Here is a 21,800-nt window from a genome sequence, read left to right as displayed (position 1 = left end):
TATCTATTTTTAAAGCGAGTAAGATTTTTACCTAAATTTTTTATTTGGTCTGTCTTGTATCATTGACATGTAGGCTTAGTTCATCCCGTATATGAGTCAGACTAGTTTTTTTTGTTAATTAGAATCCAGACAAATCAATCGGAATCATAATAGGAACCAAGGTTTTAAATCTCCCACTATAACTTCCGCTAAAGCTCGCTATAGCTATTTAAGGTATGGTACCGCTATTTGAACGCATATGTAATTTAGCCGCTATAGTCCGCTAAAGCCTCATTTAGCCCGCTATTAGCTGTTTTTTTAATCCAACAGCTAAACCCCTTAGCCCGCTATTTAAAACCATGATAGGAACCCATCAATCGGATCCTAAACAATCAATACCTCACATGACCACAAAACGAGCATGTACATAGACCGAACGAGCACAAAGCTAGTAATATTATGTAGATCTATTATAGCATCCGTAGCAACGCACAGACACTATACTAGTTTTGAACATATTCTCACAAGATGCGTCTCATGCAAAAAGATTAAGAGAGAGGGCTAAATGTTTATATGTACTGAGAACCTTTTTATTTATCAAATGAAATCTTTCTCTTACATTTACGTCTTGTAGTTCCATCGTTAATACAATATATAATATATAAGATTTCTATCTATTATCGACCACGATCTCCAAAAAGTAAGAGTATTCCTTCTCATATATCCGTCATCAAGCCGCTCTATACCTATATTCAAAGTCGAGGTTATGGCTCGGCGGTAACTCAGATCGATCTCGGCTCCGCTTACAACCCTTCGGCCCCCCTCACGGCTCAGGGACTAGAACTGCCCCTTTTCCTTCTCTTGACTCTTCTCTCCCTTCTCGCAAAAACAAGAAGACTCTCCTCTCTCTCTCTCTCCCCTGGTCTTCCCTGGCGGCGACGACGAAGACTGGGCGAGCGGCGGCGCCATTCGTCGCGTCTTCGCCCAGAACTTTGCCGGCGACGAGCATCCACCAGGTACGCCGCCCCTCCTCCTTTCTCTCTTCTGCTGTGGGAGACGGAGCACCCCAAACCCTAACAAAACTATTTGTATTCGGATCTGATCCAGTTACATTATATTACCTACTAACTTCGATTTCGTTTGCAAAAATTTATTGGGTGTACAAGTGTACACCCATGTCCGATGCTGGGTCCGCCCCTGTTACCAATCAATCCATTATTCTTTTTTTTTCTTTTTTCGGGATAGGCGCGTCAGTCCGTTCAATTTGGCCCTAGCTGGTTCATTTTGGATGTAGCGAGTTTGTTTTTCCAAAAATATTTGGTAGTTCAGTTGAATTTCTATGCATCTAAATTAACCTTCTGTGCGAATACCACTGTAAGTGGGCTCACGCGCAGTGTGCTCAATTTGGTATTTTTCTTGTTTCGTTGAGTGAACATGAATTGAGGTTGCTCAAATCTGTGTAATTGATTGAATGATATTTATCAGCTAACAGTTGGGATGTCAACCAGCAGCTTTCCCATGCTAGTGTAAACAGAATTGCTGAGAATTTTCGTGAACGTGCTCAAGTGCTCTAAATGATTTGCCTTACGCTGTGTTTCATTTGGGTGTTGGATTGCTATTTTTGAATACATGCTTGTAGAGTGCAGCAGGATCAGGATTTGCAGTTGGCAATTTGGTGCCTTGCTTTTGGTAATGGTCTGATGAGGTGTGATTCTCACGTTGTTCCTCCCAATGCATATTGAATACACTCCCTTTCCCCCCAATGCATATTTGGTTGTTTTTCTTATGTCTAGGACGCCGAGCTCAGCTTGTTAATTCCACAAGACACTAGCTCATTCTCTTTTCTCATTTAATTGCTTTCAACATCAGTTCATACTACTTGGACATATATAAAATATTAAATACCTAAAACATTCACCAAAGTGGGGTGTTGGGAAGGCGTTATGATTTTATGCTAATCATGCTTGTATAAAATTCAAGCTGTAGCTATCCAGTTGTCTATGCCTTTCCGCCCTGGTACAACCAGTTTTTATGTAGAAACTAATAGAACTGGAATTCTATTCTTACTTTGATCGTTAGATCTTTATGGAATCATAATGGGTTATTTACTGTGCCTTGAATCTTTTATTCTATTTTTTTGAAACCGTTGATGAAGTAATTTTGTGTCAAATTGTTTCCCTGAAAATTTACATTGTTAAATGCTTTCATCTGTTCATCTGTGTATTTAAATTAGGCACGGCACCTTAAAATATGATGTTCCTTTTTCGACCATTGTTGGCACTGTATCTGCACTTCATGAAAAGTGAACTTAAAAATCGTATTGTGACTATCTCTTAGGCTGGATTTTCGTTGCCATCAAGCTCTAGATTTTGCATACTCCATGCACACATTGTTCTTCACTCCCTTTTGTCAAATAAGATGGTGTTGTAACTTACAATGGAACCAAGTTATGCAGGGGTAGTCCTTTTATATAAATGAAGTTAAATAATACACGCCGCCTGAATATGTTTAGATATTTGAAAACTAAATTGCTGTTAACTGTATCTTGAGTCAGCGTGACTTTAGGTTGCCGGGGTGTCTTGATTTGTGCATGGTTACCTGCTATTGTACAGATTACCTATACTGGTATTCTGTATAACAAAATAGCAGCATGAACTTCTAACATCAGCTTCTGGATTTTGTTATGTGCATAACCTACAAGCTTAAGTGTGTGTGTATTATCATTGGAGATGCCCAAGGCTTGTGTGCATGCAACATCCTTTCGTTTTTTTGCATTACCTTCTTATCAGTATCTAATTCTGTTTATGCTGATGGATCATTCGTTATGTAGACAAAGGTGGACTAAAAACTGAGTTTGATGGATCATGATAATTCTAGAAGAAGTCACTCCAAAAAGAGGACACATTCCAGTTTTGATGATGGAAAGAGGAAACGGTTAAACTCCAGGCATGATGACACATCTATGTCCTCTGAGCCAATTGAAACCATTTACAGGATATTGTGCCCGGTAAAAAAGATAGGCAGTGTCTTGGGGAGAGGTGGTGACATTGTTAAAACCCTTAGAGAGGAAACGAAATCAAAGATAAGGGTTGCTGATTCCATTCCTGGTGCAGATGAGAGAGTAATTATCATCTTCAACTACCAGAATCATTCTGAACGAGCTGATGAAGCAGCTGAAAATATATCTAGTGATGGCTTAGGGAGCATGAAGCCCCATTGTTCTGCCCAAGATGCCTTATTGAAGATACATGATAAGATTGTGGCAGATGAATTTCATGATGGAGTTGCCAACAAAGAGTCTGAAAGTGCTGATGATGTGACTACACGGATTTTGGTTCAAGGCAATCAAGTTGGCTGCCTTCTAGGAAAAGGTGGCTCCATTATACAACAACTGCGAAATGATACTGGTGCAGGGATCCGTGTCTTACCATCTGAAAACCTTCCCCAATGTGCACTTAAAAGTGATGAGCTAGTGCAGGCAAGTTACATTTGTAGTAAAAAATCCTTTATTATCTTATTATTCAGCTTAGTAAGGCCTTTTTCCTTCCATCGACCTGTAGCCTCATATAGTGTTTCTTTTATTGGATCAGTATTCAACTATTCATATATTACTTTTATGGAAACAAACACATCTTGTTGAACTTCGCGTTAGCCTACGACTTGTTGATAGCGAATACCGTGTTTAAGAAGAGGGAATCCCATCTTGTGACGTTTCGTAGTGGACAACACTCGAGCCAGATCGACTTTATCCTTACTAGGAGGGAGGATAGACGTGATTGCTTAGATTGTAAGGTGATACCTGGGGAGTGTGTTGTCCCTCAACACAAGCTTGTGGTGGCGGACTTTCGTCTTCGGGTACGTGTCCACCGGGACAAATGTACCAAGATTGCGAGAACAAAGTGGTGGAAGCTTAGAGGGGAAGCGGCACAAGCGTTTAAGGAAAGGATGCTAGGTGAGGGGCCTTGGGAAGAAGGAGAAGACGCAGATGACATGTGGCTAAAGATGGCAACATGTGTTCGGAAGGTGGCCTCAGAGGTGTTTGGCGTGAGTAAGGGAGGCAAACAGGATGGGAAAGACACCTGGTGGTGGAACGACGAGGTGCAAAGGGCTATTAAGGAGAAGGAGTGTTTCAAGCGTCTCCATCTTGACAAGAGTGCAGCCAACATCGAGGGCTATAAATTAGCGAAGAAGGTTGCAAAGCGAGCTGTGAGTGTAGCAAAAGGTAAGGCGTATGATGACCTGTATCAGCGGCTAGGCACGAAAGAAGGGGAAAATGACATTTATAGGATGGCTAGGATCCGCGAGCGGAAGACAAGGGACATCAACCAAATCAAATGCATTAAGGATGGGACAGATCGACTGCTAGTGAAGTATGATGAGATCATGGATAGATGGAGAGAGTACTTCGACAAGTTGTTTAATGGGGAGAGTGAGAGCTCTACCCTTGAGTTAGATGACTCTTTTGACGATACCAACAGACGTTTTGTGAGGAGAATTCAGGAGGTAGAGATCGGGGAGGCTTTGAAGAGGATGAAGAGAGGTAAAGCGTTGGGTCCTGATGGTATTCCCATTGAGGTGTGGAGATGTCTAGGGGATAGAGCAATAGTTTGGTTAACTAAGCTTTTTAATCTCATTTTTCGGTCAAACAAGATGCCGGAAGAATGGAGAAGTATATTAGTACCTATCTTCAAAAACAAGGGCGATGTTCAAAGTTGTACTAACTACCGTGGGATTAAGCTGATGAGCCATACGATGAAGCTTTGGGAGAGGGTCATCGAGCATCGCCTAAGAAGAGGGACAAGTGTGACCCAAAACCAATTTGGGTTCATGCCTGGAAGGTCAACCATGGAGGCGATTTTCTTAATACGACAATTGATGGAGAGATATAGGGAGCAGAAGAAGGACTTGCACATGGTCTATATTGACCTTGAGAAGTCATATGACAAAGTACCGAGAAATGTCATGTGGTGGGCTTTGGAGAAGCACAAAGTCCCAACCAAGTACATTACCCTCATTAAGGATATGTATAAAGATGCGACGACGTTTGTCCGGACATGTGATGGCAACACCACTGACTTTCCTATTAACATAGGCCTACACCAGGGGTCAGCATTGAGCCCTTATTTATTTGCTTTAGTGATGGATGAGATCACAAGGGATATACAAGGTGAGATCCCTTGGTGTATGCTCTTTGCTGATGATGTGGTGCTAGTTGACGAGAGTAGGGCAGGGGTTAATAGGAAGTTAGAGCTGTGGAGACGCACGTTAGAGTCGAAAGGGTTCAGACTTAGTAGGACCAAGACCGAGTACATGATGTGCGATTTCAGCGCGACTAGGCATGAAGGGGGAGACGTTAGTCTAGATGGGCAAGTGGTGGTCCAGAAGGATACGTTTCGGTATTTAGGATCGGTGTTACAAAAGGATGGCGACATTGATGAAGATGTTAGGCATAGAATTTCAGCTGGCTGGTTGAAATGGCGGCAAGCTTCTGGCATCCTTTGTGACAAGAGGGTGCCACAAAAGTTAAAAGGCAAATTCTATAGGACAGCAATTCGTCCGGCGATATTATACGGTGCTGAATGTTGGCCTACAAAAAGACGACATGTGCAGCAACTGAGTGTAGCAGAGATGCGGATGTTGCGGTGGTTTTGCGGGCACACACGGAGGGATAGAGTCCGGAACGAAGTTATTCGGGATAGGGTCGGGGTGGCACCAATTGAGGAGAAACTTACTCAGCATCGGCTGAGATGGTTTGGATATGTCCAACGAAGGCCTCCTGAGGCGCCGGTGCGTAATGGGATCCTTGAGCTAGTCGATAATGTAAAGAGGGGTAGAGGTAGACCTAAACTGACGTGGGATGAGTCGGTTAAGAGAGACCTTAAGGATTGGAACATCTCTAAAGAGATAGTTTTGGATAGGAGCGCTTGGAGACTAGCTATCAATGTGCCTGAACCTTGAACTTATTTCTTTCGGGTTTCATCTCTAGCCTACCCCAACTTGCTTGGGAAAAAAAGCTATGTTGTTGTTGTTGTTGTATGGAAACAAACACATCAAATGCTGTCCTATTTGGCGAGTTTCTCGTGCTTTTGATAACTTAATTTCCCTGTCAATTAATTAAATCAATTTTAGGCTGGCATGCTGTTCTATTTTAATTTCATTCTTCAACATGAATATCCTATTGAGATTCTGATATTTCAGATAACTGGAGCACCTTCTCTTGTAAGAAAAGCTCTCTATGAAATATCTACTCGTCTCCATCAACATCCACGTAAAGAAAACCTACCTCTGGAGGAAATAATAGATGCAAGCACACAAAGGAAACGCGAGTCTCCACCACCATTACCACATGGAAACCCATTGTTCCCACATGGGCATATTGATCATCCACCACCTATACCCCTGCTTGATCCATATAGAGATGGACCATTGCGAACTGTTGCTGATACTGAGGAGTTTTCTATCAGAATTCTGTGTGCCTCTGAGCTCATTGGTTCAGTTATTGGGAAAAGTGGGGCTAATGTTAAGCGGGTAGAGCAGCAGACTGGTGCTCGCATTAAGGTTCAAGAAGTTGACAAAGATGTTTCTGGAGAAAGGATTATTATTGTTTCATCTAAGGAGGTAATTCAGATGGTTGTTCCGATTTCCAACCCCTTTTAATACCAACTTTCAGCATGAGCACTCACAAGTTTACATCCTTATTTGTTCAGATACCAGCTGATCCAATATCCCCAACAATTGAGGCACTCATGTTGCTCCATGATAAACTAAGTGCACTCTCTGAGAAACGCCATGTGAGTACAAGGCTTGTTGTATCATCAAGCAAAGTTGGCTGTATTCTTGGGGAAGGTGGGAAGATAATTACTGAAATGAGAAGGCGAACTGGTGCAGAAATTCGAGTTTACTCAAAGGCAGATAAACCAAAGTACTTGTCCTTTGATGACGAGCTTGTGCAGGTGATTTAATATTTGCTAACAGCTGCATCACAATAGGTATATTTTTTTTCCAGACCTATTCATTTAACTTTTGTTGTGCCTTTACATTTGTTCCAAGCTTCCAGGTTGCTGGGCCTCCAGCTATTGCAAGAGGAGCCCTCACAGAGATTGCTTCGAGACTTAGAACTAGGACTTTGAGAGATACAAGTTCTGTCAATAACCCTCCACCTGTCAACCCTTTTCATGGTCCTCCTGTTGATTTGCCTAGCAGAGAATTCACAGTATATGGAAGGCCCGCCCATGATCCACCACCATATGGAAGGCCTGCCATTGATCCGCAATCCGAAAGACTCACCAATGATCCATATGGAAGGCCTGCCATAGATCCACCATTTGGAAGACTGACCAATGATTCACCATATGGAAGGACTGCCATTGTTCCACCATTTGGAAGACCTACCAATGACCCACCATATGGAATGCCTGCCAACAATGCACCATATGGACAACTTGCCAATGATCCACCATATGGAAGAGCTTCCAGTAATGTACCGTATGGAAGACTGAACGAAAATGCACCTCATGATCCTTCCTATTCATATCCTGTAGACTACTTCTCTAAAAGAGAATATCCCCATGGAAGCCCTCCAATTGTTAGTAATGCACCATCATCTGCTTATGAGAGATATGCAGCGCCTGCTCGTGTTCCTACTAGAAAACTTCCCTCCTCTTTCAGTCCCGGTGCAGATTATATGTCACATCGTTCTTACCGTGCCCATGTGCCTATTGATAGCTACTCTAGTAGGGGCACACAGCAATTAGGCATCACAAGAGATGGAAAGTCAAATGCTTACGACTATACTGAGGTACATCTTTGATAAGCTAGCTTCCCTCCTTTTGAAATGCCGACCCCCTGAAATTTTTCATTAGAAGCTTGAGACTACACATGACTGTTCCTATTTCATTTAGTTATTGGGTGATAATTTTGAATAAAGAAAAGACTTTTGCTACTGTCTTTTGGTGAACAACTTTCGTCCTTACAGATGTCACTTCTGTGGCAGCTATGTTCACTCTAATGTGGACACGATGGTCAGATGCTGCAGCTCTGTTGATTTGTTATCACGTGTACTGTAGATTTAGCTGCTGAGATGTTCTCTGCTTTATTCTTTATTTTATTTATGCCTGTCAGAAAAATTGAATTCTGAATAGATTTGAATTTCTTTCTTGTCAGGCTGCTGGGCAGATGCATGGCGATCATCGAGGACAGACAAGTGTTGCTGGGTATGACTTTGGAGGCCTTCCTTCCTAAACATAAGCTTAATTTTACCAGTACAAATTTCATTGAAAAGGATACTTTGGCAGCAGGTACTCAAGCACTATTGAACTGAGGGTTCCAAGTAGTTCCTTGGAATCTATTGTTGGAGTTGGCGGGGTCAATCTAGCAGAGATCCGTCAGGTATAGACGCTATGCTTTTTTGGTTCCACGGGCATGGCTATGTGAAATGTATCCTCTGATGATCTAACAGGTTCTCATGAGTGTTCTACTTTATCCCAGATTTCCGGTGCCAAACTGAGGCTACTTGAAGGGCATCCCGGTTCTTCCGAGTCAATAGTGGAGATCCAGGGCACGCTGGACCAAGCGAAAGCTGCGCAGAGCCTCCTGGAGGGCTTCATTAGCGCGAACAGCCGGAGCACGCAGCAGCAACCCCAGCCTTCCCGCATGCCACTTTACCCAAGCTGGGGCTAGTTTCTGGTCTCGTCACAGCAGAGGAAAGCAGATTCCGCAGGGTTTGCCGTGTGCCTGGAGCTATCTGTGCCAGCAGAGTAGCTGCCCTTCTTGATTTCCGGCTAGATAACTGTTACATTGACCGTGCTATCAAGATAACTTAGGTTAATGCCTTATGACAAATAATATCATTTTACCAGAGACGTAAAGGGGCCGTGCGCTCTGTGATAGCCGTATATGGATTCTGAATATTTGAACCCTGTTACGACGGCTGCTATTTGAGGCCGAATGAAACTGCACATCAGGCTGGCTTCGCCCATGCTATTTTGTCGCTTGTGGGAACTAGGGCCCCAGTTAGGACTGGGGGAAAAAGATAGAGCATAGCTCATTAGAGGTTCGGCTCTGTTCAGCTAGGCTTAGCTCGTTTCTAGACGAGAGACGAGAGGAACTCGACAAGCTTAGCCTGCTACAGTTGTGTGGGCCGCCGGTCGTTTGGGGCGTGAGGACTCAACGCGCCGTGGAAGATACAGTGGAAGGGGTCAATTGATTTCGATCTCTGGTTCACCACCACACTCCAACCTGTCCCGACATGGCAGCAGCATACGTGTTACGGTTCAGCAAGCAGCTCGGCCAAGGATCTCGGATCATCATTAACAGTTGCTTAATTTGCATTTCGTTTTTGAATGGTACTAATACTCGTGCGTTGATGGCCGATTTCAGCTGAGAAAGGAGGGTCGATTCTGCTGGGGAGTTACATTATTTCAACTTTCAACTACGCAGCATAGTTGTCAATAGGAGCGCGCTCTTAGTTTACTAATGGCCCGTGAAATCGACGAAGGACATGCTGCATGTAGTTATTAGGATTGTGAGTGATGATCTTCAGGCCCCATGCAAGCTTCACCAGAACATGCCGGTCTCTTTCAAAATGGTCTCGAGACCTTGGAGAACCGGCTTGGACTCAAGTCATTAGCTTTTGCCGCGTCAGCACCAAAGCTGCTGATGTAACCGAGGATGTCACATTTGCGAGCAGGATGGAACGTTGCTTTCAAGCATAAACTGAAATCAGACGCTCAAATTCTAAGTATCATCATATGGCCTCTCAATTAGCATTGGAGATTACCAATGGTAAGCATGGTCAGATAAATAGAGAGAATTGTATTAACAAGACAAACTTGCAGGAAATAAAAAAAATGAGCAAGAGTGTAAAGAGAAAAGCCAAATTAGGAGTGAATTTCTCCTAATCACGTCTAATAAACAGGAGTACAGGACAAAACAAAAGAACATATTACAGCTGGACCAGGTGAAGGCCGGGAAGTTGAGTTTTCATGGGCTGAGAAGTTGCACGATGTCCTTGAACCAAACACTCACGAAAACATGATGGAACCATCCCACTAACTCCCCAGAACCAAACACATGCTAAAGTAGTAATGCATTCAAAAAATTTCGTGAACGGATAAACCGAGTGTCGCTCAAAATATTCTGGAAGTATCTATGTTGGGTTTGGTAAAAGGCCACTCAGGATTGTTTAGCTCTTCACAGTTCCTACTTCAATGCAATTGCACTTTAATATGTACTCAAGGTAAAGTAATGGCACTTGGCAGGCCTTATAGTGTGGCAATTTCCATGAGAATATACCCGTGTAATATACCACATTCGGCACATTATTATACGCACAAATCATACAAGCTACCGTCTAACCAGCCTGATATTACACCACCCATTTCGTATGCAGTGCACCAGATAATGTACTCCACAATGGTACCCAATGGAACAGAAGCAAACAATAGCTACGATGGCAATATGAGCATCACTCATTGAGGCCTATAGTAGTTGCTCTGGTGGGGAGGGTAAGCCCCTGGGGCATTGTAAGGTGGCTGAGGATATGGCCCTGGTTGCTGTGGCTGCGGCTGATGGGCGTTGTAGTATGGCCCACGCCATCCAGGATATGCCGGCTGACTGTAGTCGTGACCAGGAGCCAGCTGGTGCGGTGGCTGCTGGTACTGACCAGGGGGTGGCGCACCATATGGGGGCTGTTGCGGTGGTGCACCATAGGATGGGGGGTATGGCTGTGAGTATGCAGGTCTTGGCTCCGGTTGAGAGTATCCAGGCCTAGAGTCGACCCCAGGTGGAGCAGCATAGGGGGCCTGAGCATGGGGTGGTGGTGATGGACTGCTCTGATCAGGCGGTACAGAAGCATTCCTCTGCATAGACGAGTGGCTGGAGGATGAGAAGTTGAAACCCGCTAGCTTCCTCTGCACATCTTCAATCATTTCGCGGCATTGAATGTTTCGGGTCATTATAAAGTCACTGCACTGCTGTTTTATTTTGCCTATTGCTTCCTGTACACAGGAATCACCAGAGAATCAGTAGCCCATCCAAGAAGAGACATCAGCATTCCTATGTTCAATGCAAATGGAACCAAATGGAAATGCAAACACACCTGTAAAGTCACATAAAAGTTTAGGCCCTCATTGATGTTCTTCTTAATCTCCCGGTATTTAGCAACAGCAGCAGCAATTTGCTTGTAACATCTCTCACGAGCAGCTGAAATAAAGAACAAAGGTTTCAGAAATCAGAATTACACATTGCATTACCCGCACAACAACAGCAACAACAACAGCATAGTTTTTTTTCCCAAACAAGTTGGGGTAGGCTAGAGATGAAACCCGAAAGAAATAAGTTCAAGGTTCAGGCACATTGATACCTAGTCTCCAAGCGCTCCTATCCAAAGCTATCTCTTTAGAGATATTCCAATCCTTAAGGTCTCTCTTAACCGACTCATCCCACGTCAGTTTAGGTCTACCTCTACCCCTCTTTACATTATCGACCCGCTCAAGAACCCCATTACGCACCGGCGCCTCAGGAGGCCTTCGTTGGACATGTCCAAACCATCTCAGCCGATGCTGGGTAAGTTTCTCCTCAATTGGTGCCACCCTGACCCTATCCCGAATAACTTCGTTCCGGACTCTATCCCTCCTTGTGTGCCCGCAAAACCACCGCAACATCCGCATCTCTGCTACACTCAGTTACACTCAGTTGCATTACCCGCACAGAAAAGGAATTTTTTCTCTTGAATACAACACAAAGAAAAGGAATTAGACAATACATTTTAGAAGATTTGACTCCACAGGTCTAATATAGTAAAATAAAATAACACCTGACTGTGACTTTATTTCCATTCAATAATGATTACAAATACTCCCTCCATTTCAAATTACAATTCGTTTTGGCTTTTTAGATACATAGTTTTTGCTATGTGTCTAGACATAGTGTACATCTAGGTGCATAGCAAATATATGTATCTATAAAAGCCCAAACGAATTGTAATTTGGGACGGAGGTAGTAGAATTTAAGCAGAACAGTTTCAACTTGAAGTAACTCCAGAAAATGATGAACATGCAGCAAAAGGCATGCATAAAAACACCTAGACTGCTATAATAAGTATGCAAGTAATGTAATCAAGCTTATATATAACTGAAAAAGATAAAATTGCTGCAAATTACAAAGAAATGCCCGGAAATCAATAGTTGTCCAACCTATCAGAAAAAATCTAGGGAATCACTGAAAATTGTTGGGCTCAAGAATGGAAAGTCCACTACCGAAGTGATTAAGTGCATGATAGCTACCATACAAAGGACGAACAAATTCCAAAAAAAAAATGTTAACAAGTACTCCCTCTGTTTCAAAATATAGGTCATTTTGGCTTTTCTAGGTACATAGTTTTTGCTATGCACCTAAATATACACGTCTAGATACATAAGAAAAACTATCACTCTGTGTCTAGATACAAGCCAACTGAACAGAGCGTATGTATCTAGAAAAGCCAGAACAACCTATATTTTAGAAGAGAGTATAAAAGTGGAAAGTGACGAAAGGTTTGTAGAACCTTGTTGCATGAGGCAAATTAGAATAAGTAATCTAAATTCTAAACACATTTGTGAGTTGTAACTTTTGGACTCAATGTATTACTCCCTCCATTCTCTATTGATAGTCCTATTTCACCTTTACACAATGACAAGAAAAAGCAACCTTGCTTATCATCTAATTAATGTAACACAAAACTTTTTGCTACTCCCCCAATGTATTTGCTAGAAACTCCTCGTTACTTGTGCTATTTATTGCCATGGTCCTTATCAATACCAAATAAGACATCATTTGTGAATATTTGAGTTTTGGAAATAGGACTATCAAAAGAGAATGGAGGGATACTATAAAGCAAGCTGCAAAATTCAATATGTGCAGCCATCTAATATAGCTATGACGAGAATAGGAACACTAGAAAGGTTACCTTTGTAATCCTCTAGATTGAATACAGTAGCGAATTGCTCGTTTTGTGCCTGTGCAAAGATCCAATATGTAATTGTCATACAAAAAGAAGTAGATAACAAAATATAGCACATTGGGTTCTTATCAATACTTCTCCCACTGTTTCTTTCTTTTCTCCTTGAGTTAACTCACTCGTTGCAAAATAATTATACTACCACTCATTCAGTTTGAATACACATGTTGTTGATAGGATATATGCTTTTACGATAACTTCTAGCACAAAGAAAGTCTCAAAGCGGACTGAACCAATATTTATCAGGTATGTCCGCTTACCTGTATTTGCAGCAATAATTGTTCCTGTGCCACAATGTTATCAGCAATTTCAGCACAGATAGAATCATACTTAGCAATCTCCTTCTTGAAAAGATCGTCATGTGATCCAACACCAGCCATTAACTTAGGCAGTATATCATCCTGGCAGAAATGAATCCTCTCAGCGCACACAGTAGTACAGTATATCACCATAACACCAGTTATTTCAGCTATTGTAAGGACTAAGAAACTTGAAAACAATCCATCAGGACCTCCGTAAATATTATGAAATGGAATTTGGAAAGGGCAATGCAAAGCATAAGATTTACTAAGTAGAGTACAGCAAAGTAGAGCGCGCGCACACAAAAGGCACTCATAGGAGCTCATGACGGATCAGTAATTAATACAGGAATCCAAGCACACTAACATTTTAAGTATAATTTATTCACTGAGAAGATAAACTGCACTGTTGCTTGTAATTTAATGCTAGTGCCAGACTTAAAGAATTCTGCACGCACAACTATAAAGAAAAATCTCACGTAGAAAAACTATCAAGAAAAATCACAAGAACAATAGTTGTACCTTTCTTTTCATCTCTTTGAGCATGTCTTCAAGACCTGCCCTTTGTGCTCCAAGAAATTCCAGTTGTCTCTGTTGAAATATAGAAAAAAATTTCGCCAAGTTTAAAACAAATAGTCTTACTGCATGTTTAACCATCTACAAAAACTAATGTACATTACCAAGCTTTGTTTCAGGGCTCCAACAATGGCATCTTCATTCCCATCCAAGGACATGATAGGCCTAGAAATACTTGGAAGTGCAGACTCTATCTGCAACATATAACAGGAACGTATAAATATCTAGATATGAAGAATATAATGATGATAACAGAAAAGAAGATCATGGTTCATTGTGAAGCACATAATGAGAGGTAATCCACTCAAATGTCAAATCCTAACAGTATTTTAAGTTTTCTGTTATATACAAATGTTAAACCCTCACCGGTCGTTTGTCAAGAATAGACATCAAGGGATAGCTCTCCTTCACGCCTCGTTCGATCAAAGAGTCACTATCAGCAGCTTTCTTAAGATTAGCAGCAAATAGATTCAATCGATCCTGAATGTTTTTAGTTAGGGTGCTTGATTGAGGTCTAGTCCAACGACTCCCAAATTGCGTACGAAATTGTGCATCTTCATTCGCCTCCTTCTGCAGAAGCTCCTCAGTCTGAACAAGTAGTTCCTGATTGACCCTCCTCAAATCCCTAAGCTGCTGCAACTCGGACTCCAAGCCAGCAGGTCCACCACTTATCTGCACAGCCTCTACGTCTTCCTTCAGATCGACGGGTAATGTTATACTTCCTTCCAGTGAAAGGATAGAATCTGGTAAGTCCATTTCCTTCAACCTGACTCTAGTGATCTCACTAGCTTGCTGCAATTTCTCTGCCTGGGTCCGGATAATATTATCTACCATCTCCGTGTACTTGGAAAGTGCTTTCATGCTGCCATCAGGCACAAGCGATGAAAAAAGCCTTTCCTTGCTGGCATCTAAAACTTCAGCCAGAGAGGTAGGCTTTACAAGGGATGCCGCAGGGAGGGCACCCAAGGAACCAGCAGCTGGAACCCGCATCAGGTAAACACGATCATTCTCCTTCATAGCCCTTTCCAAGTTGGTTTTCATGTTGCTTTCCAGCTTGTTGACAGAATCCAGAAGCTGGGCAGCAACTCCCTTTGCAGCCTTCTTAGCATCTGCCAAGGCACTCATTCCAATCTTTAACCGTGCAATTTCCTCAGCAATTTCTTCTTTCTCATGAAGATCAAGTGAATATCTATAACAAGCATCAGCATAGAATTGAGCTGCCTTCAGCTGGACATGAGACACCCATGTCTTATCGAAGTGCTGACTTAGAGGAGGTGCACTGAGAGCTGCATATGCTTCTTCGTAGAATATGCCCACCTGAAAAGATACGTGAACATGTAATGACCAAGAATTAGGCATCGACACCAAAGTTTCACAGAAGAGAAGAAATGTGGCGGTACCATGAATAAGAATGTGTTGTATTAATAGAAGCTCAACATCAAACAGAAGAGAAGAAACGTGACATTATCACGAATAAGAATGTGTTGTATTAACAGTAGCTAACATAAACATCAACCATGCAATAGACATATAACCAAGTCCTAATATACATCCAAATTAAATCAATAGTCGGAACTAATATCACTAACATCATGATACACACTAGAACTCTAGCAAGCCAAACCTACTACTACTACATCGATTGCTTCCTAAGTCCTAAATATGTTTGAATCAAACAATTTAACCACCCTATAGACCTATAAGATTATTCCATAATTCGATCTATCATGATGTTACTATAATATGGACTTCACTAGCTTAGGGTTCGGCATACTATGTTGGTCTCTTAATTAGTTAGGTTCTGAATAATACATAATCACAAAATTAATTATGGCTGGCAAACTTATTGTCAGTGCTCAAATAACTTCAGAAACATTCAAAGCTCCATTCCACACCAATACAAACTACGCTCACATAGCTCTGAGTTCATAGCGACAAAACAACCTGGGCAACAAGAGGCAGTAACCACGCACCTGCCGCGCCACCTTGGAGCACAGCGCGGGCGGCTTCCCTCCAGCAATAACCTTCTCGAAGAAGCACTCCTGCGCCTGCGCGAGCATGAGCTTCTCCAGCATGCCTGCACACTCAGGCGTGACGTCGACGGTGGTAGCCCCCGCGGCGACGACCTTGGCCGCGACCCCGCTCTCCCTGAGCCACGCGAATGCCCCGGCCGCGCTCTGGAACGCGCCGCACGCGGTCCTGATCCCGACATCGGTGGAGCGGTCCGCGGCGAGCGCGATCTGGGAGTAGACGGCGCCGAGGTTGAAGAGCACGGCGGCCTTCTCGAGGTGGATGGAGGCGAGGGCGCACTTCTTGTTCCCCTTGAAGGCGTCGTGCCAGGTGAAGGTGAGGGAGTGGACGTGGGCGCGGTCGGGGGAGATGGGGAAGCGGGGCTCCACGAGCGCGAGCGCCCGCGCGTAGGCGAGGAGCGCGTCCCGGCGCTGCTCGAGGGAGGACGGGTCCGGGAGGGAGGGCTGCTCGACCGCGGCGCGGAGGTCGCGCACCGCGCTGAGGTCGTCGTCGGCCGCCGCGGCCTCGCGCTCCGAGTAGGCGGAGGCGATGTAGAGGCGGAGCGGGCGGTAGAGGTCGGTAGGGGTTGTCTTCTTCTCGTGGATCGCGAGCATCACGTTGGAGGACCCCGCCGCCGACGCCATCGGGAGGCGGAGGCAGTGGCCGGAGGCGGGTGGGGGAGGGGATCGGGGGATCGGGGTGGGGTTGGGTGCTTCGGGGTGAAGGAATTTGGGGGGAGTTGCGAGAGTTGACACGCTGGAAGGGCAGCAGGAAGAGAATGGCTTCGCCGCGTCAGGACTCAGGGACGCTGGGTGCTTTGAGATTGGTGCGGCGCTGCGGCGCTGCGGCGACCAGTCGACCACCGACCGGCAGCCGGCGGGTGGTTGTTGGCACACCCGGGCTGCCGGGCACGCGTGGTGACATGGTCGCTGTATACCTCTTTCCTCCACCCATCTTGCCTTGTTGCAGTTCACGCCCAACTTTTGCCGGTCCAGCAGTCCCAACGATTTGATTGAATTTATGCTAAAAAAACGATTTGATTGAATTTTGGTCAAGCTTTAGAAAAGTTTGACTAACGTGGCTCTTAATATTTGGTTCAAAACACAACCTTTTTTTTACGAAAACTAAAATAAAATTTTCATGTACGTTGTTTAATCTCATGCACTATATATATATATATATATATATATATATATATATATATATATATCATAACCATATTACAATGTAAATAGTAAAAGACGGACAACATCAACTATTTTTGACTGGAGGTAGCATATGTAGCATTAAGTTGCAAGGGTTTATTTTGGAAATCAAAGTAAAGGCTTGGTAACCTAGTCTTTTTCAAAATGTTTGTTCCGTATTACATGTCCCTTTGTGAAAAAAATGCAGGATTTTGCACCAAGTATTACATGAATTGAGTTTGTCCTTGTGAAATCCCTGCATTTTAAAGACAGCCTCAAAATACATATTTCATGTCAACACAAAAACCATGATCATCGGTGAGGCTCGATGCGGAGTCTTGATGCTCATGCTATGTTACGAAAATGAGGAAAAATTGTGTCAATGATGATGGACGCCGCTGGATTTTATTACCTGGTGTTCATTTCTTATGTAAACTTTAAGACCAACACTTTTGTACAAAGAAGATTTCGGTTTTTGAAAAAAAAAAACAAAAGAAGATCAGAAGTTTGTATAATTGTATCCGTTTCCAGGTTGTTCAGTGTTCAGTAGCGTCAGTGTCACCGTCTGCCGAAGAATTGCCGGGGCGCTCCGCCGGCCGCGACCGGACTCCAAACCGGAGGCGGCATATCTCGGCGGGACTGGGCGCGTCCCACCGCTCCGCGCGAGCCCGGAGCGCCTTCACCTCTGCGACGCACTCGGCCGCGCCCATCCGCGCCACGCTCCGCCGCACCGCGGCGGCCTCGGCGCCGGCGACCTCGTCGAACAGCGCCTCCCACCCTCGCTCCCACGGCCCGCTGGCGTTGCAGAGCTCCAGCGTCCCGTTCCGCCACTCGGTCCAGCTCCACCCGCGCTGGAGCCTGGCGAGGTGCCGCGCCACGCACCCGCCGCTGCAGGAGGGGCGGCAGGGCCGGCACTTGGCCCCGCTGAGCGGCCCCGGCGACCCCAGCGACGCGATGGGCACCGCGGTCCTGGCCCACGGCGGGAACGAGTAGGCCCGGTCGCTGAGCACGCAGCGGGAAGCGGAGCTCCCGCGCCGGCACCCCCGCGGCGCGGCGCGGAGCTGCGCGCGGAACGCGGACTCGGAGTTGAGGTCCCGGTACCCCGCCGCGGCGAGGCGCGGCAGCGCGGAGAGGCGGGCGAGCGCGGCGCCCGACGCCTCCCGGGCCCCGGCGCCCAGGCGGTCGTTGAGGCCCCCGAAGCGGGAGCCCTCCGGCACGACGTAGGCCGCCGGGTGGAAGGTGCCGGCCGGGTCCAGCGGCACCGACCAGAAGCCGTCGACGCGCGTCCGGAGCACCCAGGCGTAGGTGAAGTTGCCCAGGGACTCGCGCTCCCGGATCAGGTCCAGGCATCCCTCCACCAGATGGAAGAATTGCAGCAAGCCCTGCGTGGTGTCCCAAAATCAAAATGGTCAGCAAGACAGCAAGCTCTGGTGCTACACTATACAGACATGACACGTGGCACGAGCTGTCGTGCTCGGCCTGCAGTTCCAAGTCGTCTCGTTGAGCAGGCCACGTTCGGATTTGGAAGTTGCCATCATCGCGCCGTGCGTCGAGAATCCGAGCAAGCACACTATTCTACTGGCCAAATTGGCATGCTTCGACTCACGTCACATGCACGCGAGGAGGGCACAGGGAGGAGCGAGCCAGCGGGGCTGACCTGGATGCCTCTGGGCGAGTGCTCCGCAGTGAGCGCGCGCGCCCGCGCCGGGGTCACGGCGATGCGCCGCGGCCGGAACACGCGCACGGCGGCCAGCGAGGCCCCCGGCGGCGCGGCGCGGGCCAGGACGGAGAGCTTCCAGGCGTCGGCGTCGAGCGGGCTGTGCAGGAACACGTCGGCGGCGGACGCGCCGGCGAGGAGGAGAGGCGCCAGGACGTGGCCCGCGATGGAGGGGCCAGTCAGCTCGAACCGCCGCGCGCCGCCCACCAGGCACACCGCCACCCGCTGCCCCTGCGCCCGCCCGTCTCGACGCGGCGGCGGAGGGGAAGAGGGGGAGGAGGGAGAAGAAGAAGAAGAAGTGGCGGCGTCGTTACGGGGCACGAGGGAAGGGAATGAGAGCTCGGCGGCCAGGAAGACGAGCAGCGGCGCGAGCACCGCCGCGGCCAGGCGGCGGCGGATGCGCGGGCGCGAGGCGGCGGGGAGGAAGCCAGGCTCCCCGAGCGAGGTCACGGCCTTCATGGCTTGCGAGTGTGGCGAGGACAGGGGGCGGCGGAGCTTGTGAAGCGAGGGGGCACACGATCACTCGCGTCGCGGGGAGGAGAGGCCGGAGGCGGCCAAGGTTGCAGCTTGCAGACACATGCTAAACGATCACCCCGAGTTCTTTGAGAATTTGGAAGGTGGAAGGAAGTCAGCAAAGCTGCTGGCACCGGCATGCCTCTTGGACATTTCAGAATGGCGTTGTTGTTGCAGGAAGGCTCCTGCTGGCTCTGGCTGCACTCCTGCAGATACGCAACGCAGGTCTCATCCGAGCTGAGACAACTGAAAAACACGCGGCTGTAGACTTTTTCTTCACTACAATATTTTAGCAGCTTCCACTTGGAGTAGGTGAGCATTCGGCTTCGTGCCGAGATGCATACTGTATAATGGAGCGTTGGATAAACCGGTTGTACATGGTCAAGTGCAATTTTGTGTAGGTAGGATTAATTAATTGTATTAAAATGGCCTAGCCTATCAAAAGAATGACAAAAAGAATCATTATGCGTTTTTCAAAACATAAGTTATGATGCCTGCAATTAACATACAGAAGTTTTAACTTAAACTTCAATTGTGTATGGACTATGGAATAAAAAGAAAAACCCTATCAGAGGTAGATTGAACAAGTTGATAAGTTAAGGGGATTAAGGCTCCGTTCGTACCCAAATGTAATGAGTCAAAGTGCTAAACTTTAGCACTAACTCATCCAATGCAAACGGGAGTGTTAAGGAGGTAGACTAAACTTTAACCAAGGTTTAAAACTTTAGCATATGTGTGAGTGCTAATATGTGTGCTAAAATTTAGCACTCAATTTCTGCTTCTCCAAATAGGTCTTAAATCAAACAAAAAATACTTCAGCAAAAGGAGCCAGCATGAGGTAGCATTGAAGTCGGGAAGGAGATGGCAGGTGAAGGAAGAAATAGAAGACATGTCAATCATGTTACTAAGCTCACTAGGGGGTGGTGTGGAAGGGGGAAGAAAGGCAAAATACATCATGTTTTAGACTAACAGAACAATTTAGGGTTTATCCTGCAAATTAGTAGCATGGTATTTTAGCAAAATGTTTAGTCACATCAGAAAACCTTAATTAGTCAAACAAATGACACTAGTAGTATGCTTCTGCAAAATTCAGAAACGCATTAGGTAAGCCACCGTGACATGTGCGGATGTACCACGTGCTTTAGCCTGCAAATCTTCTGTATTTGGAGTAACAAAATGCGTCATCGAGAACCAGTATTATTCTAGTACTAGCAACTAACGTTGTTACGCTTCCACAGGCGCTGATACCGGGGTGTTGTTTTCGCTTCACGCGCATGTGCGCTCGCGCGCGGTGGGGCGTTAGCCGAGCCGTTCAGCCGGGCCGCCGGCCACGGCATGGCATGCAAGCGAGGCAAGGAATTAGTCATGGAATCGAACGAACTGACCTGGATGCCTCTGGGCGAGTTCATCCCCGTGAGCGCGCGCTCGCGCGCCGGCGTCACGGCGATGCGCCCCGGCCGGAACACGCGCACGGCGGCCAGCTCGGCCCCGGGCGGCGCGGCGCGGGCCAGGACGGAGAGCTTCCAGGCGTCGGCGTCGAGCGGGCTGTGCAGGAACACGTCGGTGGCGCCGGCGGGGAGCGCGCCCAGCACGTGGCGCGCGATGGACGGGCCCGTCAGCTCGAACCGCCGCGCGCCGCCCACCAGGCACACCGCCACCCTCTGGGGCTGCGGCTGCGGCTGCTCATCCTCCAGACGCGGCGGCGGGGGAGGCGGCGGCAACGGGGACGATGTTGAGGATGAAGCAGTGGCGCCGTCACGAGGCGTGGGTACCAGGAGCTGGTCGAGGCGGGTCGAGGAGGGGAAGGCAATCTCGGCGGCGAGGAAGAGGAGCAGCGGCGCGAGCACCGCGGCCAGGCGGCGCCGGCGCGAGCCTCCGTGCGGAAGGTGGCCCGCCGGCTCGCCGGGCGAGGTCGCGGCGGCGGGCTTCATCGCCGGCGCATGCACGGTGTGCTCTCCGTGAACACTACTCCGAGGAGCAGCAGCCACTCATCGGCTCATGCATGTGATGGCGTGGCGCCGGGCAATGCAAGAGGAGAACAGCGAGCCGGAGCGGCGGCGCGAGGGAATGGAGAGCGGAGGGAGAAAACCGAAGGAGATGTAGCGGACACATACGTCAACAGTCAACCGGCGCCCGTAGCTTGGGACTCTGGAAGGGAGGAAGCTGATGGCTGCGTGGAGATCGCAGGATGGCAAGCGTCCACCTGAGGCGGCTGCCATTGCAGGAAGGCTCCGGCTTACGCGCTGACCTGCGCTGCGACTGGGAGCGAGGCAGGTGGAGGTCTCATCTGGGTCACCCTATAAATGGGTTGGAAACCAAACTATATCCACACCAATCCATTTTCATTAAGGAAATTAATATTACCTACACCACTCCAAACCACCACCACAAACCAATCCAACCCAAACATTTCAGCTCATGATGTAATAAACTATGGAGTCGACTAACCTACGGCCGGCCGTATTTTAGACTAAATACACGGCCGCTCCTTTTTAGAAAAGTAGACAAACTCTGCAAACTTAGCT

At 46.8% G+C, this 21,800-nt stretch overlaps 3 protein-coding genes across 4 annotated transcripts; 1 reads left to right on the top strand and 2 right to left on the bottom strand.

Moving 5' to 3' along the window:
- Window positions 1-738: 738 nt before the first annotated feature.
- On the top strand, window positions 739-8,956 carry LOC120687903 (KH domain-containing protein HEN4-like). Of its 2 annotated transcripts, none has more exons than XM_039969993.1 (8): window positions 739-995; window positions 2,810-3,457; window positions 6,178-6,597; window positions 6,687-6,932; window positions 7,037-7,777; window positions 8,143-8,192; window positions 8,277-8,367; window positions 8,467-8,956. In XM_039969993.1, the coding sequence occupies exons 2-8, from the start codon at window positions 2,837-2,839 to the stop codon at window positions 8,656-8,658; spliced, it is 2,361 nt and encodes a 786-aa protein (XP_039825927.1). In that variant the 5' UTR covers window positions 739-995; window positions 2,810-2,836; the 3' UTR covers window positions 8,659-8,956. The 2 variants fall into 2 exon arrangements, with proteins under 2 accessions (XP_039825927.1, XP_039825926.1); XM_039969992.1 differs by having other exon boundaries at window positions 8,274-8,367.
- Window positions 8,957-10,114: 1,158 nt separating this feature from the next.
- Window positions 10,115-16,646, bottom strand: LOC120687978 (vacuolar-sorting protein BRO1-like). The gene is made up of 8 exons (XM_039970094.1): window positions 15,825-16,646; window positions 14,218-15,168; window positions 13,956-14,045; window positions 13,798-13,866; window positions 13,237-13,377; window positions 12,926-12,974; window positions 11,078-11,181; window positions 10,115-10,976 (listed from the first exon to the last, which is right to left on the bottom strand). The coding sequence occupies exons 1-8, from the start codon at window positions 16,503-16,505 to the stop codon at window positions 10,449-10,451; spliced, it is 2,613 nt and encodes an 870-aa protein (XP_039826028.1). The 5' UTR covers window positions 16,506-16,646; the 3' UTR covers window positions 10,115-10,448.
- A 904-nt stretch (window positions 16,647-17,550) lies between these two features.
- LOC120688844 lies at window positions 17,551-21,206 on the bottom strand. The gene is made up of 4 exons (XM_039971206.1): window positions 20,661-21,206; window positions 19,410-19,481; window positions 18,703-18,993; window positions 17,551-18,427 (listed from the first exon to the last, which is right to left on the bottom strand). The coding sequence occupies exons 1-4, from the start codon at window positions 21,204-21,206 to the stop codon at window positions 17,582-17,584; spliced, it is 1,755 nt and encodes a 584-aa protein (XP_039827140.1). The 3' UTR covers window positions 17,551-17,581.
- Window positions 21,207-21,800: the final 594 nt, after the last annotated feature.

The sequence above is a fragment of the Panicum virgatum genome, chromosome 9N (assembly GCF_016808335.1).
Source record: "Panicum virgatum strain AP13 chromosome 9N, P.virgatum_v5, whole genome shotgun sequence".
NCBI lineage: Eukaryota > Viridiplantae > Streptophyta > Magnoliopsida > Poales > Poaceae > Panicum > Panicum virgatum.
This window is presented reverse-complemented; position numbering and strand designations above follow the sequence as displayed.